Below are 18058 nucleotides of genomic sequence, written 5' to 3'. Positions count from 1 at the left end.
TATAAACTTTTAATAAATATGTTCCAGATAATATTTTTATAATTTTCTTTAGCACAATGACAATATAAATATCAGTTATTTATTTATTTATTTTTTAATGTTGCCTTTATAATATCACACTTTATATTTTTATAAAATAGTTGGTCAATTGGCCTTGACTCTTTATAAATAAAAAAATGTATATATTTTAGTAAAGTCATCATATTTAGGGCTCTGGGCATGAAAACGTTTGAAAACCCTGGCCTAGGACACAAAAAAAGCAAGGATTGCAACTGAGATGCCCTCAAAAAGAAGAAGAAAATAAAAAAGGATGGTGCATGACGCTCCTGATCTAACATACCATCTCTGTGAGAAAAACAGAACAAAGCAACTACCATTGGAGCTGTCAGAAGATCCCCTACAGGGCCTGAATAGGCCTTCTGTGTGTCAGTAGACAACAGTGTGTCTTCTCTCTGACACACACACACACACACACACACACACCGTATTCAAAATCAGCATAATTAGTGCAGAGTAAATGTCAGCCATCAAAATATAAAAATGCTTATAGTCTCTTGTAGGGCTTTTGCCACATTCACAGTTTGCGCTCTGATTTGACATCAGCTGTTCTGCTCTGGCATACCATGTATACAGATACCAGTTCTGAAGTCAATTCTGTCTGTCTGAGAGCTTGTTTGGCACACATTCTGTCTGTCTGGGAGTTTGTTTCAGTCCCCTGACCCTGAGTCAGTTTACTTGCTGCCAAAATTGTAGACATAGCATCTGCCAACACAGAAATGTATTATGCCCTGTATTTTGACAGTGATTTCTTGTGGATTAATGGCAGTCTTTGTAGCAATCTAACACTCAATCAGGCCCGAGGCAAGATCAATTAACCCTTGGCTGAAAGCATCAGATCTCAGTTAATGGGTCGAAAAAGGGGCATATATGATGAAGAGCAAGTTAGATAAAGAGTCTTTCTAAAGACTCTCAGTTGTTGTACAATCACTGCATTATCACATGATCAGGCTTGTGGTGATTATATAAAAACAAAATGGCACTAATGCCTTGATGCAGCAGCTGATCAACAGCACATGTATTGAGCTAATGTCACAACCAATGAAACATCAGATAAGGGCATGCACTGTCGCCTTGAACATAAAATCATATTAGAGAGGACACACAACCCCTGTTTCGATCAACAGTACTGTAATGACTGTCTTGGGGCGATTACTCTGAACACCATGCTTGTGTACTATTGTATTATTTTGACTTGTGTCTACTACTGACATAAATTACACACGTGATGTCTCAAAAATCAAAAATTCCTTAAAACTCATTTTACAAGTTCTCCCATCCGTCTCGGTAGAAAAATATATTTAAGCCATTTTAACAATACCTAACAAAACCCTGATATTTAAGCCATTTTAACAATACAACCTTGGCAGCTATAGTTCTCCTGTGTGCCCTGCAGTGCCTCACACTCCAGTCCAGTAGGTGGTGGAAATGTGCTATTCTTCTTCTGGTGTTTTAGTTGCATTTCACAAACCAATGTAAGGACTTGCTCCTTCAAATTTTATGTCCTTACTTCCATCTTATGAAAGCAGGTTTTAGCCACCTACCCTCGACCAAATATTCATTAAAATACCAAATTTCTGTGCACCACAAAAGAAGAAAGTGTGAATGGCAGATTTTCACAATGCACTAGACATCACAATGCAAAAACAGTAATCTAGATGATCTCACTCATACTTTCTGCTCAAAGTCATCATCTATTTACTGGGCAAGACACTTACAGGACACTAATGCTAAGTGAATGAACTCATTTAATTGAGCCCTCTGAATTGATGGATCTAAATTGTGCAGATCTTCAGCACTACAACATGTTAGAAGAACATTGCATTTTGTGTTGTGCTACCTAATAGGTGACATAAAACGTTATGAATTTCAGTTAATATTTGTGCTTTCTAAAAACATAGTGAGCCAAGTAAGCACTACTTACTTCATTTTAGACTATATGATACAGAACTGCATTAATTCATGGTGTAGCAGACAACCCAGAATGCATTGCAACAAACTCCATGATGGTGGTGAATTGTTAGAAATGTAAATTATAAGTTTTAATTAATTCACAGTACTAAAGTTTTGCTGTTAATGAATTAAAAAGTTGAAAAATGGTTCAAAAACACTGCAATGTCAGACTCTTTATTTTTTTTATTTTTTTGACATTTGTTGGACTGTTGTCAGTGTCCAAATCAGTCACTTGTGAGGTCCCTGATGATTAGGGTGCTGCCTTAGAAGACAGCTGCCCTACTGTAACTGTATGGTAGGAAACAAACCACTCACAAGGTTTTGTAACAGAGCTGCTATATACTTCATAATATAATCAGGGTGGAAGGCCAAAGAGGAGTTTAGAAGGGGGCAGGTTTGTGTTGGTTTAACCATCATCCTGCAGTGCATGAGAACTTACAAAGGCGTGGAATGCAGAAGATCGTGGGGGGCAACAGAGGGGGGCTTTAAATGACCTCACAGATAACTGTGCTGGAAGATAAGGAGAAATCCTGCTGTGGACCAAGCAGTTCCAGAACAGGCCTGAAAAGTTCAACATATTTTGAGTTCTTCTCATTTATGAATGTGAGGGAACTTGGGTTCAATAGTCTTGCGAGGCCATCACTAATGTTTGCTGTAACATGATGCTCACTGCAGCCATCTCACATCAACATACACTATAAAAAGAGGCACATCGACCACACAAAGCACTTCAATGTTCCATAAATGTACACAGACACAAATCTCATTTATTTTCATTTTAAAGCCCATCATAATAGTATTACAAAGCAAGCTGATCTTCTACTTTTTATATCCTAAATCTAAAAGTTATCGACCTTTTGACAGTTTGGAAGAGTATACTATTACTGTTCGCTCAAGATAGCACCTAACAGAAATATGTTCTAAGATCGTCTTGCTAATGTTCCCATTAAGTTATAATAACATTATGCCTGGATGTTCTCTGAATGTTCCAAACATTAAGTTTTAAGTTTCTTGGTTATTCTAACGTTAGTGGAAATTTCCACTTCATTATTTTACAAAAATTATGGGAACCTTACTTTTGAATGTTCTCTGAACAAAAAAAAACCACACATTTTATGAGTTTCGAACCAAACCATTTCAGAATGAAAATAAAAACATTCCATGAACAGTGAATTAATGATGTTTTATTGCTATTGTTTTGAGAACATTATTAAAGGCAAAAAAAAATTAAATTATCATTTTGAGAGAACCGTGCCAGATTTTCCTGTTAGTTGGGATAAAGTTTTGTTCCGCTCTATAATAGTTTGTTTCTACAGTTACAGAATGATTGAAGAAGAAAAAAACTCTTCTCCAGAAGCCTCTGGGGGGACTCATTGTGAAATATAGTAACATACCATTCCTCATTCTTCAAAACAAGCAAACAGTTAGACACAAACATTTTCAACATGCACAACTTATGACTCATTATGGGAATCTACTGAGCAAGATATCAGGGTTAAACATGAATCCCTTCAATGTTGTGTTTATGAGTACTCACAGGAAAGATGACATTAAATAGTCAATGGGAGGAATTTAGAGACATTCATCGATGTGTTAATAGAGTGCAACATGATCCATGGCACATGCGGTGTGTAAAACTGATGCCACATGGTGCTGTGATTCATCAGGCCCTATTAACTTTGGTCACTAAAATGGCAAAAATGTTCACTGTTGAGAAATCCGGAGGAGTTCGTCTGGTCAGGCGGTTGATGATTTTGAGATTCCCAAGACTGCTGGGGGTCACTGACATGATGCTCTCAGGAAGTCAGGAGGATGACAAAAATATTTGGTTTATGTTGTAAAGAACATAATCAGAATAGAATAATTCATCAGAGCTGTCATTTCACAAGCTCTGACTCAAGCAAATCCTCATATAAAAAGAGGCCTTTTCCGGAAAACCCCTGGAAATGCAGCTGTGACACACATTATAAATAGTGAGCAATTAAAAGAGTGCTTCGTGTTCATGTATGGAAACAAACTAACCAAAATAAACAAGAATCAACAAAGAAAAGAACATGAATTTAAAATACTATGGGCCTTTAGTGACAGGTTCACGTATTGTATTGATTTGTCTCAAAAATAGACAAAAATGAGGTTTAAAAAATACAAAAGACCATAGGTCAGTTATTTAGGACAAAATAATAAAATTTCAAACCCAGCATTAATTGTATTAATCCAAAGCCATTCTAATTAGGATTACCATGTACCCCTTTAGAGGATATGTATTTCTGTATCCTGACAGAGAGAGGACCTGACTCACAGCCAAATCATCTCAAAAGGCTGACTCATTTATGCTTTACTTATTAAACAAACACTACTTAGACAAAAAGAGCCATAATGACACACAGAGAATGTGATCTCAGTCTGTCCCAATCTGTCATTTGCACTAATAGTATTAATAAATAATACGTTTATTTAGATGCAAGTGAAGGGAGGTGAGTACGGGTTGGTTTAATTAGTGCCTGAGGGATGCTTTCCCTACAGAGAGCCAGTAGTCCCCTGAAGAGAGAACTTCAAAACTGAGATTCATCTTACCAAACTAAATGCTGCAAATGTCGCAACCTAAACACCCAACAAAGTTAAGAAATAGATTATTGTTAATTTAGAAAATCTGTGTAATAAGTGTCATAATTATGCTGCAAATTCAATCGCTGTTTGTTATTTGATATTACATTAATGCATCTTCATAATTACAAATGTGCAATAACACATATTTAAATACATTACATACAAGTTTCAATAAAAAAGACATTAGTAATTGTCAGTACATTCTGCACTTTAATCATATTTAAAAAAACAATAGAAGTAATCATGAAACTTAAGTGGGTCAAAATGCACTCCAAACATCATCTCATATATTATAATATAAACTTAAACTACAATAAATGTTCATTTAATTACAGTTAACATGCAAATAAGTGTCTGAAAGCAATGTACTCAGTTCACACTTTTTTAAGTTTTCTGTAATAAGTACTAAAAGTGTGCTAAAGTGTACTTCTTTTTCACAAGGCAGAATAATCCAAATAAGCGAAGACATGCTGATTATTTTATGTCACACAGAATTACCTTCATTTGCAGATATAAATACATGTTTGGTTAAAGTAGATATCCAGAATAATGTCTTTACACAAACCCAAATTTTGATTAATAGACATAATGACAGCTGTCTTCAGATTTAAGAATCTGGAATATTTGTTTAATCTGATAATGGCAGTCAGGTATGTATTTACTGTACATTTACATTTATGTAATTGGAACATGACTATATTCTGGTTAATATTGGAATATTCCTATGTAGTGAGTACAATTCATGCATGTACATCTACTCAGTTTAGATTAGGCCTATGTATAAAATCATAGAGTAACTAATTAAACTAAGTGACAAACATCTTAACACTTGAAAACATAAATGTTCCCTGTTCAGACTGAGTGTGTGTGTTAGTGTGCGTTAAGATAACACAGGAGGTATGTGTGTTTGCTTACTCAGCTCATCAGGATAATGACTGCATTACTGCCTAACAGCATTATGCTTGGTTTTCAAAAGAATGCCTTTAAAAGCCAAAAAGACTTGCTCTTCTCACACATGGGGTCGTTTAACCCTCCAGTACATACTTTATGGGAACATGGGAGCAATCCGTAAAGCTATTTTAAATTACAGCATCTGCCTTCCTCTTTAAGTACAACCCGAATTCCGGAAAAGTTGGGACGTTTTTTAAATTTTAATAAAAGGAAAACTAAAAGACTTTCAAATCACATGAGCCAATATTTTATTCACAATAGAACATAGATAACATAGCAAATGTTTAAACTGAGAAAGTTTACAATTTTATGCACAAAATGAGCTCATTTCAATTTTGATTTCTGCTACAGGTCTCAAAATAGTTGGGACGGGGCATGTTTACCATGGTGTAGCATCTCCTTTTCTTTTCAAAACAGTTTGAAGACGTCTGGGCATTGAGGCTATGAGTTGCTGGAGTTTTGCTGTTGGAATTTGGTCCCATTCTTGCCTTATAAAGATTTCCAGCTGCTGAAGAGTTCGTGGTCGTCTTTGACGTATTTTTCGTTTAATGATGCGCCAAATGTTCTCTATAGGTGAAAGATCTGGACTGCAGGCAGGCCAGGTTAGCACCCGGACTCTTCTACGACGAAGCCATGCTGTTGTTATAGCTGCAGTATGTGGTTTTGCATTGTCCTGCTGAAATAAACAAGGCCTTCCCTGAAATAGACGTTGTTTGGAGGGAAGCATATGTTGCTCTAAAACCTTTATATACCTTTCAGCATTCACAGAGCCTTCCAAAACATGCAAGCTGCCCATACCGTATGCACTTATGCACCCCCATACCATCAGAGATGCTGGCTTTTGAACTGAACGCTGATAACATGCTGGAAGGTCTCCCTCCTCTTTAGCCCGGAGGACACGGCGTCCGTGATTTCCAACAAGAATGTCAAATTTGGACTCGTCTGACCATAAAACACTATTCCACTTTGAAATAGTCCATTTTAAATGAGCCTTGGCCCACAGGACACGACGGCGCCTCTGGACCATGTTCACATATGGCTTCCTTTTTGCATGATAGAGCTTTAGTTGGCATCTGCTGATGGCACAGCGGATTGTGTTTACCGACAGTGGTTTCTGAAAGTATTCCTGGGCCCATTTAGTAATGTCATTGACACAATCATGCCGATGAGTGATGCAGTGTCGTCTGAGAGCCCGAAGACCACGGGCATCCAATAAAGGTCTCCGGCCTTGTCCCTTACACACAGAGATTTCTCCAGTTTCTCTGAATCTTTTGATGATGTTATGCACTGTAGATGATGAGATTTGCAAAGCCTTTGCAATTTGACGTTGAGGAACATTGTTTTTAAAGTTTTCCACAATTTTTTTACGCAGTCTTTCACAGATTGGAGAGCCTCTGCCCATCTTTACTTCTGAGAGACTCTGCTTCTCTAAGACAAAGATTTTATAGCTTATCATGTTACAGACCTGATATCAATTAACTTAATTAATCACTAGATGTTCTCCCAGCTGAATCTTTTCAAAACTGCTTGCTTTTTTAGCCATTTGTTGCCCCCGTGCCAACTTTTTTGAGACTTGTAGCAGGCATTAAATTTTAAATGAGCTAATTAAGTGGATAAAAGTGTAAAATTTCTCAGTTTAAACATTTGCTGTTATCTATGTTCTATTGTGAATAAAATATTGGCTCATGTGATTTGAAATTCCTTTAGTTTTCATTTTATTAAAATTTAAAAAACGTCCCAACTTTTCCGGAATTCGGGTTGTACAAACTCTATGCATTGTCTTACATTCTGTGCAGCGTGTCTCTTTATGGTGTTCAGCAGATGGTGTCAAACAATGGCTGTGGTGTGGCGTATGTGTCAACACCATTAGATCAGCCACTGTTTATTTGGGTGTCTGGGCCAGCAGTAAACATTCACAATCATGCAGCACAAGTGAAAATTTGTGACAAGTCACTTCACCAGCCCACCTGCTCCCATTAAAGCAGCAGAAGGAAATACACATTTACGTGGTGCAGACAAATATTGGTATAAATGATACATTTTTCTTTATATTGAAATGAGTAGGCTAAATCCTGTATGTATATAATCTATGGAAGCCATTTTCCATTCACTAGAGAAGTCACTCTAGTGATAGTTACATTGATAACGTGCTAACACCACATATACAGCATAAATTAACATTAGTATTACATTTGAGATAGATTTCACAGAACATAAATGTGGGATTGCTGACTATAGTAAGTTAGTTCAGACTCACTTACAGCAGCCTCTCATTAGAGGACGCTAAAGAGCACATGAACGAATGCAACTTTAGTCTTCTATCGTGTAGTGTAGCGCCTCTTAGTGTCTGAGGCCAACCATTGAAGCTCTGCTTATAAGACATTTAAGTTTACACAATCAAGAGTGTACATCCAAGGTAATTTAATATCTAAGAAGCTTATTCCTGAGTTGCATTTATTATTTGTAAAAAAAAACAAAAAAAACAAAAAAAAACACACTACACTGGTTGTCAACCTTTTTTATATGATATGCCCTCTTTTGTGAAGCACAATTTTGAAGGCCTGTTTTTTTCTGCCGTACTATGACAATTATACTTGATTCCAAACTTTTTTATTAACAGAAGTAGACACTGTTTACATAATAAAACATTTAATAATAATTGATTTTGTGATTTCAGGAGATACATGAGTCTACTTATGGATGTTCCTTAATAAACAAGGACGATCTTGAGGAGAAACAGAAAACAACTTTTTAGATTTTTTGTCCCCTTAGAAGTTTGCTGAGGACCCCAGTGGGCCCATCCTGGTGGGTGAGAACTAAACTAAACTGACTTTAAATTTTAAAAGTTTTAAAATTTGAATTAGACCTTTCATCCGGGCAAACTTACATACATGATACAACAAAACTTAAAGCTATCCCAGCTGCAAAAAAAAAAAAAAAGACTAAACCAGACTGAACTGCTGGTCTGAGCTGGTGTCAGACCAAGTCTGGTCAGGCTGGTCTGTTTTTGGCACAACATAAAAACTGTATGACCTTTAGGAAAAGGCAGCAACAGCAATATGATATTACATTTATTTAAATCTTCCACCAAGTTTTGCTCACTGAGCTACTGTTTTGTTACGGGTGTGCATTTGTGGCTATTGCATAGGTTCGTCCATCAGTTTAGCCATGTAATTATTTATTTATTTTTAATACACTTCACTAGCAGTGCAAAACAGTAAAAGTAAAACAAGTTAACCATCTGGTTTATTATTACTGATGAAAAGTGGTCACTGAATCGCCGATTTGTTCAGGCGGACTTTAGGACCCAGACTATGGCTAAGTAGAATACAATCACATGACCGTCATGTTCAAAGAGAAGAAACGCTGCAGATCTATTGACCAGAGAAAGTGGACCGCTTTATGCAAATTGACATAACCGAAAAGTTTGAGCAGTTGTAATATTATTTCCTGAAACGTTACAATCACGCGCTGCTATCATAATGTCAAACGGAAGAGCGTTACAGCGTTGATTTAGAGATGAAGTCACAAATTACTTTCGTTTTATCAAGTCTGTGCTTGTTGCCAATAGTTTTTGTGGTGGTAAGTACCTGATTCACGACTTTCACCTCTACACATTGTGTTTAATTAGCTTTACCAACCCAACATTGTATTTATATACTTGGGTTCCCATGGTCATAGAAAATCTGAAATATCAGTGAAATTTTAATATTTACCAGACTTTAAGCCTGGTAAAATAATTATATAGTGAATTTGGATTTTTATTATTATTATTATTATTATTTTGTATCATGCTCATTGTAAATACAATCTCTATCAAAATGAGAATAGTTTAATGGAATAGTTTGTGTATTCGTTTGCACATTTTTGACTATGTGCCATTTCTGTTTTAAGGCAGATTCACGCTCATTTTCCATCGACTACAAGAACAACTGCTTCCAGAAGGATGGAAAACCATTTCAGTACATCTCAGGAAGCATCCACTACTCCCGCATTCCTCGGGAATATTGGAAAGACAGGCTGCTCAAGATGTACATGACTGGACTGAATGCTATTCAGGTGTACGTGGAACAGAGAAACAGTGCAAACCCTGTGTACACACTTATGTTATACATCTTGCCAAAAATATTTTGTCTGTTTTCATGCAGGTATGTGCCATGGAACTTCCATGAGACTGTGCAGGGGGTGTTCAACTTTGCAGGAGACCGAGATCTTGAGTACTTCTTGAACCTGGCCAATCAGACAGGCCTGTTAGTCATCCTGCGTCCAGGGCCGTACATCTGTGCAGAATGGGAAATGGTGACTGTTACTTACTCATGTTGCTAAATTTGAATGTTTTTGCAATGTGGTATTTTACAATAAACCAATGGGTGTTATGTATCGCTGCATGTGATTATGAGAATTTGACTTTTCAGGAAGTGTGTTTTTAAAGGAATAGTTCACCCAAAATGTTTCGTTATCTTGTGATCACCCTTATAGCATTCTAAACCTATTTGACTTTCTTTCTTCCATAGAACACCAAATAAGCTCTTTAGTAGAATGTTCATGCTGCTCTTTTCCAATCAATCTAAATCAGCGGTGACTCCAAAAGTAGCATAGTCGTCTCCGTAAGTCATACAGTAGGGTTGTGTTAGGAAATACCTAAAATTAAGTGAATAAATCAGGAAAAAGTTTGATTAGAAAAGAATTAGAGATATAGAAAATATCTTATTGCTTAAAGGCTGTAATACACACGCTTAAATAAATTTTAAAATCTGAACAGTGCATCATACACTTAATGACTGAGGATCACTCACTAGACTTTCATATCGTTCTGAACACACACACTCATGCCAAAACATGAAATATGAAACCAATATGTGCTCTGAAAATCATCAAAATGTCCAGTGTTTAATGTCATCTGACTGGATGAATAAAGCTGTGTTCCTCAGTTTTATGTGAAATATGTCAACGCTGACTGCCAAAAATCTAGTTTGGCAACTAGTGTGACTGTAAATTAGGGCAAAGATTGGTGCAAAAGTTGTGTAGTGTTTTCTAGCCTTAAGAAAACTTTGACAATAGTGCATAAATAATATGGTTATTGGTCATTTTTAGACCTTGACAGACCCTGGTCACCATTCACTTTTTATTATAAGGAAAAGAGCAGCATGTACAAAAGAGAGAAGAATTAAAGGTGCAATTTGTAAGATATTTGCAGTAAAATATCCAAAAACCACTAGGCTAGTGTTATATATTTTGTCCAGTTGATTACTAACAATATCTCTAATGTTTTCAACTACTTGTAAATTATGAGAAAATTCCCATTCTAAACATTAACACGGGGCAGTGCAGTCGCCAGTCAATGACGTTAGTTACCCTTTGTTACCGCCTTTACTGACGTAGAAACCACATGACAACAGAGTTGTGGACAAATGTGGAAGTAGTGTCTAGCGTCCAGCAAACCACTAGCTTGCTTCAAGCAGTTCCTTGTTTACTTCTTCTTGCACGTTTTATGGTGGATTGTGTTACTTATTTATGGAACATAATTGCTTTTTACTGTCTGCCACTGGTTCTGTCAACAAGGACAGCTCCCGTAAACTTGTGTTTTACTCGACAGGTGAGTTGTTTTTATTTGTATCTTTACAGAAAACGTATGCTATTATAACGACCAACAAGATTAGTATTATGGGGCATGTAGGCCAAATGCGGGGCATCGCGTCTCTAGACCCGCGCGAGGACCGGTCTGATCCATAGTCTGATCGCATCTTTGCATTGACTTTGTATGTAATCTACTCGCGCAAATCGTTGAACTCGCATTTGAAAATTATGACATCAAGCACAACATTTATAAAACTTTACTTCATCCATTAAATCCATGATTTATCTTTCCGTCTGATCGATGGCCGTCAGCGGTTGGGTAGACAACAAATCCCATCATCCCACGCTCCTTGGCGTCATCAAACCACGCGATTGTTATTGTTTTGGTAGTGCGCCCTCTCGTGGCAGGTCCTACAACCTGTACCTTTAATGACTATTTTTGTTTGAAGACTACATATAAAATAGCTACCAAAATAAATTTTGGTAACTGCAGATTGACTAAAAGTTGACAAAAATACATTGACTTTTTGTCGACTAAAACTTTGAAAGACTCAAATGACTAAAATGTGACTGAGAATAAGCATTTTCATCCCAAGATAAAGACTAAGATGAAATCCAAAATTCTTGTCAAAATTAACAGTGCATACATTCTCTTAAATAAATGTGAAAGAAAAAAAACACTGGTTTTGAAAACACGTGCATGAGTAAATTTTCTTTAAATTTTATCATTTGAATGAGAATTTGATTCATGATGCTATTGAGAATTAGTTCTGGTTACAGCACAAAAGACAGACTTGTGATTGTTATTTTGTGAATAAATTGTGGGTTCTTCTCTGTCCGATAGGGTGGTTTGCCTGCCTGGTTGCTACAAAAGCCGAACATTATCCTTCGTTCTGCTGACACAGGTAACGTCTGGAGGAGACATGACTTCACATAGGCCAGATCTGTCTTTAATGGTAGTGTTTGTCTGTTTCAGAGTATTTGAAGCCAGCAAGTGACTGGTTGGCTGTGCTGCTCACTAAGATGAGGCCCTGGCTTTATCAGAATGGAGGAAATATTATCAGTGTGCAGGTACAATATAGTGCTAAGTTAACATACAGTAAGTATACAAGCATTACCAGACACATCTGTCCAATGCTGCGTCCTCAGATGAGCGGGTCAGTCCCTCTAGTTGAACCCGATATGACGTTCTCAAGGACACAATGTTGACAGCTGGGTTAGAACCTACAATTGGTTTGTTACCAGCCGAGATATTTAACCACTATGCTGCTCCACCCAGAAAAAAAATTTAAAATAATATTTACTGAGTATGCAATAATAACAAAGAACTTATTACAGTGACTGATGCTCATGTTTGTAGGACCGAGAGCCCATACATAGTAATTATGTTTGGCGTTGATATGTAAACAGTGCTTTACAGTATATACACAAGTATGGCTCTTTGGCTGTGAATATTTTTTGCTTTTTTTCCCTTATCAGGTGGAGAATGAATATGGCAGCTACTTCGCCTGTGATTACAACTACATGCGGCATCTACACACTTTGTTCCGTTTGTTCCTGGGGGAGGACGTCATCCTCTTTACCACGGATGGGAATACGGATAAAGAGATGATCTGTGGCACACTTGAGGGCTTGTACGCCACTATAGACTTTGGCACAGGTAAGGTCAACTGAGGTCACTTGTGTCTGACCTGTGCAGTCTTTTTAAGAAATTTTAACTAAATTTTTAATCCATGTATGCATATCCAGTGTTCAAAATGTAATTCTTTTCCCCTTCAGACACCAACATTAGTGCTGCCTTTATTCGACAAAGAAGGTTTGAGCCTAAAGGCCCACTGGTAAGTAAGATGTTTGAGAGAGCATTCATGTTGTGATTGTTTGTCTCTCGATTTATCAAGCTGTAGGATTTCCAGTAATTGATGTGTCTTGATTTCAGGTGAATTCGGAGTTCTATACAGGCTGGTTGGATCACTGGGGTGATAAACATGCTTCTGTGGACACCGTCAAAGTGAGCAAAATGCTGGGAGAGATTTTGTCCATGGGTGCCAGTGTGAACATGTAAGTAATGCTTTCTATAGGACAATGAGTGTAAAGCCATTTGATTCATTAGATGTTATCAATTAAAAATAACTCGCTTTCATATTAAAACTTGGCTGTACCTCTGATAATCCAACTCAGATAAAGAGTTTTTTTCTAATCACAGGTACATGTTTGAGGGAGGAACAAACTTTGGTTACTGGAATGGTAAATCTATTATCTCAGTATACTTGTTCCCTTATCATAGACAATATGTGGTAATGTAGTCATCTTAATGTGTGAATGTTATCGTTCATAGGAGCGGATCATGATACCAGGTTTCGGTCTGTGGTGACAAGTTATGATTACGATGCACCTTTATCAGAAGCAGGAGACCCCACTGACAAACTGCTTGCCATTAGAGATGTCATTAAGAATGTAAGAACGTACATATATTAACACTGAATGCACATGTATGACAGTATCCAATTTACACTTGGCACTGCTGGATGTGTGACTGAATTACTATTCAGAAGTTTGTGGGGTTTTTTTAATTTTTTTTAAGATTTTTTTTTTTAAATCAGCGAAAACAGTAATTTTGTGTACTATTATGATTTAATATACCTGTTTTCTATTTAAATATATTTTAAAATTTTGTTGTTGTTTTTTCTGTGATGCAAAGCAGAATTTTCAGTATCATGTAATCATTCAGAAATTATACTAATATTCTGCTTTGGTGCTCAAGAAACATTTCATATTATTATCAATGTTGAAAACAGTTGTGCTGCTTCATAATGTTGTGGAAACATTTTTCTGATTTTTTTGATTAATAGAAAGTTCAAAGAAGAGCCTTTTTTAAATATAAATATTTTATCAATTTATAAATAAATGTTCACTTTTGATCAATTTAATAAACCCTTTCCGAATAAAAGTATTAATTTCTTCTAAAACAAGTGATATTTAAATCTCTGAAAGGTGGTGTATTACTTTGTGATAGAAAGGACTCTTGTATGTTATTCAGATGTAAGACTCAAGCAGGAGAAAATTATGATGCAGTTTTTGCTGGACATTAAAAATAACACTACTATTTACTCTTGATATCGATAATCCACTTTAGACATTCTACTAACTAGAAGTAACTATTTAACTACATGTCAACTAACTTTAATTTCCAACAACAGTAAATGTCCTTCCAAAGATACTTTTAGTAAGTAGTATGTCTGTTGAGAGACCATCAAAATGAAGTGTATAATACCCTAAAGCCTGGTAGTTGACATGTAGCTGCAAAGTTGCTTCTAGATAGTGGACTCCAAAAAAAGAAAGTGTTATAGTTATATACAGTTTTGTTCATAATGCTCAACCGCTAGGTGACCAGCTAGTATTTGTAACCAGCATATACTGAATACTAAAACAGACATCCATTCTATTGTATTAATAATATGTGTGTTTTCAGTTCCGAGACATTCCAGTTGGTCCCATGCCACCAGCCACCCCAAAGTTTGCTTATGGCTTTGTCACACTTCAGAAGGTGTGGATATTTCACATAGCAAAACCTTCTTTATTTCGAAGATTTCTTGGCCATACCACCCTGCTTTTTCTGTTCCCATTTTCTTTCATAGGTTGGCAACATTAGCAGCTTGTTGGATACGCTGTCACCCCAAGGTCCAGTACGATCTCAATATCCTATGACGTTTGAAGAGATTAAACAGGTATGATATTTAAAAGAACTTAATACGGTCCATAAACACTATTATAGCGAATTCATAATTTGTGTTTAGCCAACCAATAAAAGCCAGTGTTGTATTTCCTCATAAATGGCTGTGGATGTGTATATATGGTTTGGGCTTTGGAGGCTGGTCTTGGTTAAGTGTAAAAGCTGGTCTGAGCTTGTGTTATGTCAACTGTGTGCAGTACTATGGCTTCATGCTTTACCGAACGACACTGCCACAGAATGTTCCCGAGCCGACCCCTCTCATCTCGCCCCTCAATGGCATCCATGATCGTGCATACGTCTCTGTGAATGGGGTGAGCACACCACTTGTTTGGGTCACGCTAACACAATGTTTTGTTCTCACCATGGTTAGTCAGACACTATAACAGTGTGTAGAACTACAGTGTCCCACTGCTCAGTTATTTTTGTTCTAGTGTAAACATTTTTACATATGAAGAAACAATCATTTTGAAAATATGTTGATGAAGACTTATCAGGAAAAGGAATTGTAGAGTATAAAGTACATAAAGACATGTCCATAAAGACGTACATAATGTGATGAAGATGAGGCAGTGAAACAAAAACAAACAAAATATATATATATATATATATATATATATATATATATATATATATATATATATATATATATATATATATATATATATATACTAGATGGATTCCAGTTAAACAAAAGTGCCCTGAAAAGTGGACTTCACAGGGAATTCTGCCATATTAAGTGCCATTCCAGTCTGAAGGAAACGAATGTTCAGTTCAAAAGGCACTGCAAACAGCATAGCGAATAACAGAACATCGGTTTAATCATTCGTTTAATCTCCATCAATACCTAGTTCAACCACTCAGTGTAAATCCTACATACAGCACCTGTTTTATGGTGTCTTCTTTATCTATACACCTTTTACCTGTTTATTTATTATTCTCAGGAAGGTAAGGAAAGTCTACCCTGGACAAAACTATAAGCATTTCAAAAATACTTACAACTTGCTCAGCAGACTTCCCTGTGGTCAGTTCTTACTTACGGCTATTAAATTACTACTCTTGTAGACAATAACTTGTCAATAATAAAATACAAGTTTTATTAAAGTTAACAAAAGTTAGATCAAAGTACAATAGTAAAGGTACAAAATCAAGGTATAATCAGCTGGTATCAGGCGTAGAGGGATACTGTGCTTGTTCAGTATCCGTCCATTGAGTCTCTCTCTCAGTCTTTTATACACAGACGTCGAACGCTGGAGTGCTGCCAACTCCTCTGCTGAGGCTTTCAGTTGTTTCCGTCGCATTGCTTTAGCCCTTTTCCTCTTCTTTTTCCTCTTAACCATTTGTGAAATACACCTTAACTACTATATTGTCCATTTATCATAAAAACTATTTCTAATACATAAGTGTTTCTACTCTAAATCAGTCACTACATACATTTCATGCAAGTAAGCAGTTTTCTTAATGTTAGTGAAGTTACACAATACATTTTCCATATAGCATTAATCACAGGGTTACATCTTTGTACTTAAGCAAAAGCATTATTACTACTTAGGTTACAGTACATCTGTTTATAGCAAATTTAGCATTAATCAAGACAGTACAATTGCAAAATCATCATCTCCATTAACACACCTTCAATTATAACAACCCTGTTTTATACACAGCTATATATTAAATAAAAGTATGGTTATTTCTATTGTTTATTTATAAAATAAATCATGTCTTCATACCTCATACTCTTATAATGTGCACAACTCACATTTTATGATTGTTGATGTTCCGAATGAGTGCATTATCAAGTGCACATCAACTGACATCCTTTGCTCAGGGAGCAGTGAACACTACATTGGGACCCTAACAATTAGAACACAGCTTCTGAGTGTACCCTCAAGAACAAATTAAAAATTATCTTCACAAAACCAAACTGCTGATCACTTCAGTTTACATAATTAAATGGAGAAAGATTAACCAATATGCGGACTTAAGTTATATTCATGTTTAAATATTTATTTAGGGCCTACACTTAAAACTCATCCTAACCATGGTTTTGTTTGAAAGGCAGATGTTTGCCAGAAAAGATGGTTTAGATTGAAACTTGTCTGTGAGCAGGTGTACCAGGGGCTTATGGAGAGGGACACTGCACTGGTGATGAATGTTACAGGACAACAAGGGGATCAGTTGGACATACTCGTGGAGAACATGGGCAGGGTTCATTTTGGCAGTTATATCAATGATAATAAGGCAAGTTAACAAAATACGGCATTGTTCAAGATTTGCTAATATTCCCTAAACCAACTGAGAAAATTTAATTGATAAAGTATATAAAACCCCTTTTTCCAGGGTCTCTTGGGTAACCTAATTTTGGGCAATGATGTGCTCACTGATTGGTCAATCTATCCACTGGACATTGACACTGCTGTGGCCAATGGCTGGCTGAAGGCGGCTCACTCAGGGTCAGCGATGGAAGCAGGAGACGGACCAATGATCTACTCAGGAACCTTGAAGTCTACAGGCCTCGCATGGGACACTTTTGTAAAACTTAATGGATGGACTAAGGTAAGTCGTATTTTTTTGTATTATGAAGAATATCTAGTATTTGTTATCTTGAGCAACAATGTGGCAGTTTTGTGTAATTCTGTTTTTCTCTTTTAGGGTCAGGTGTGGGTAAATGGAGTGAACCTGGGAAGGTATTGGCCCCAGCAAGGCCCCCAACAGACACTATATGTCCCCGGACCTTTTCTTAGTGCCACTCAGCCAAACAACATCACAGTGCTGGAGCTAGAAAGAGCTCCTTCGCACAGAAGAATCCTGTTTATGGACCGGCCTCAGCTGAACAACACTGGACAGAAGACATGATCATAGACTCAAACAGTGAGAACCAGTTTCAGAATAGCTCCATCATCTGTGCTCAAATCTATCAAGTATTACAGAGAAATACAGCCATTATAATGCAGAACACTGTAATATTTTGCCACATTTGCCCAATTTATTGGTCAGTTTATTTCTTTAGAACTGGTAAAAATGCTCATGTTTTTCCACACCAAAGTGATGAGGTTAATTTTAGTACTCTGACAAATCTAATAAACCAAGACCTTGATGTGCATTAAAGTTTATCTGCTTTAAAAGATTATTTAAATCTCAGTGTCATAACTCCATATTCAATGGGTATAATATAAATGCATTTAG

The 18058-nt window shown here is 36.5% G+C and overlaps 1 protein-coding gene across 1 annotated transcript; it reads left to right on the top strand.

Moving 5' to 3' along the window:
• The first annotated feature begins 8894 nt into the window (after positions 1-8894).
• glb1l (galactosidase, beta 1-like) lies at positions 8895-17985 on the top strand. Its single transcript, XM_059499796.1, has 16 exons — positions 8895-9150; positions 9463-9629; positions 9717-9867; positions 11990-12050; positions 12122-12216; positions 12625-12805; positions 12925-12983; positions 13082-13203; positions 13349-13389; positions 13481-13599; positions 14615-14689; positions 14781-14870; positions 15073-15186; positions 16982-17113; positions 17213-17428; positions 17525-17985. The coding sequence occupies exons 1-16, from the start codon at positions 9088-9090 to the stop codon at positions 17726-17728; spliced, it is 1890 nt and encodes a 629-aa protein (XP_059355779.1). The 5' UTR covers positions 8895-9087; the 3' UTR covers positions 17729-17985.
• Positions 17986-18058: the final 73 nt, after the last annotated feature.

The sequence above is a fragment of the Carassius carassius genome, chromosome 19 (assembly GCF_963082965.1).
Source record: "Carassius carassius chromosome 19, fCarCar2.1, whole genome shotgun sequence".
In the NCBI taxonomy this organism is placed as follows: domain Eukaryota; kingdom Metazoa; phylum Chordata; class Actinopteri; order Cypriniformes; family Cyprinidae; genus Carassius; species Carassius carassius.
This window is presented reverse-complemented; position numbering and strand designations above follow the sequence as displayed.

Coding starts and splice junctions, on each gene's coding strand:
- glb1l (XM_059499796.1), top strand. CDS start 9,088: ATGAAGTCACAAATTACTTTCGTTTTATCAAGTCTGTGCTTGTTGCCA. Junction 13,600..14,614: donor TTAGAGATGTCATTAAGAAT/GTAAGAACGTAC, acceptor GTGTGTTTTCAG/TTCCGAGACATTCCAGTTGG. Junction 14,871..15,072: donor CGTTTGAAGAGATTAAACAG/GTATGATATTTA, acceptor AACTGTGTGCAG/TACTATGGCTTCATGCTTTA.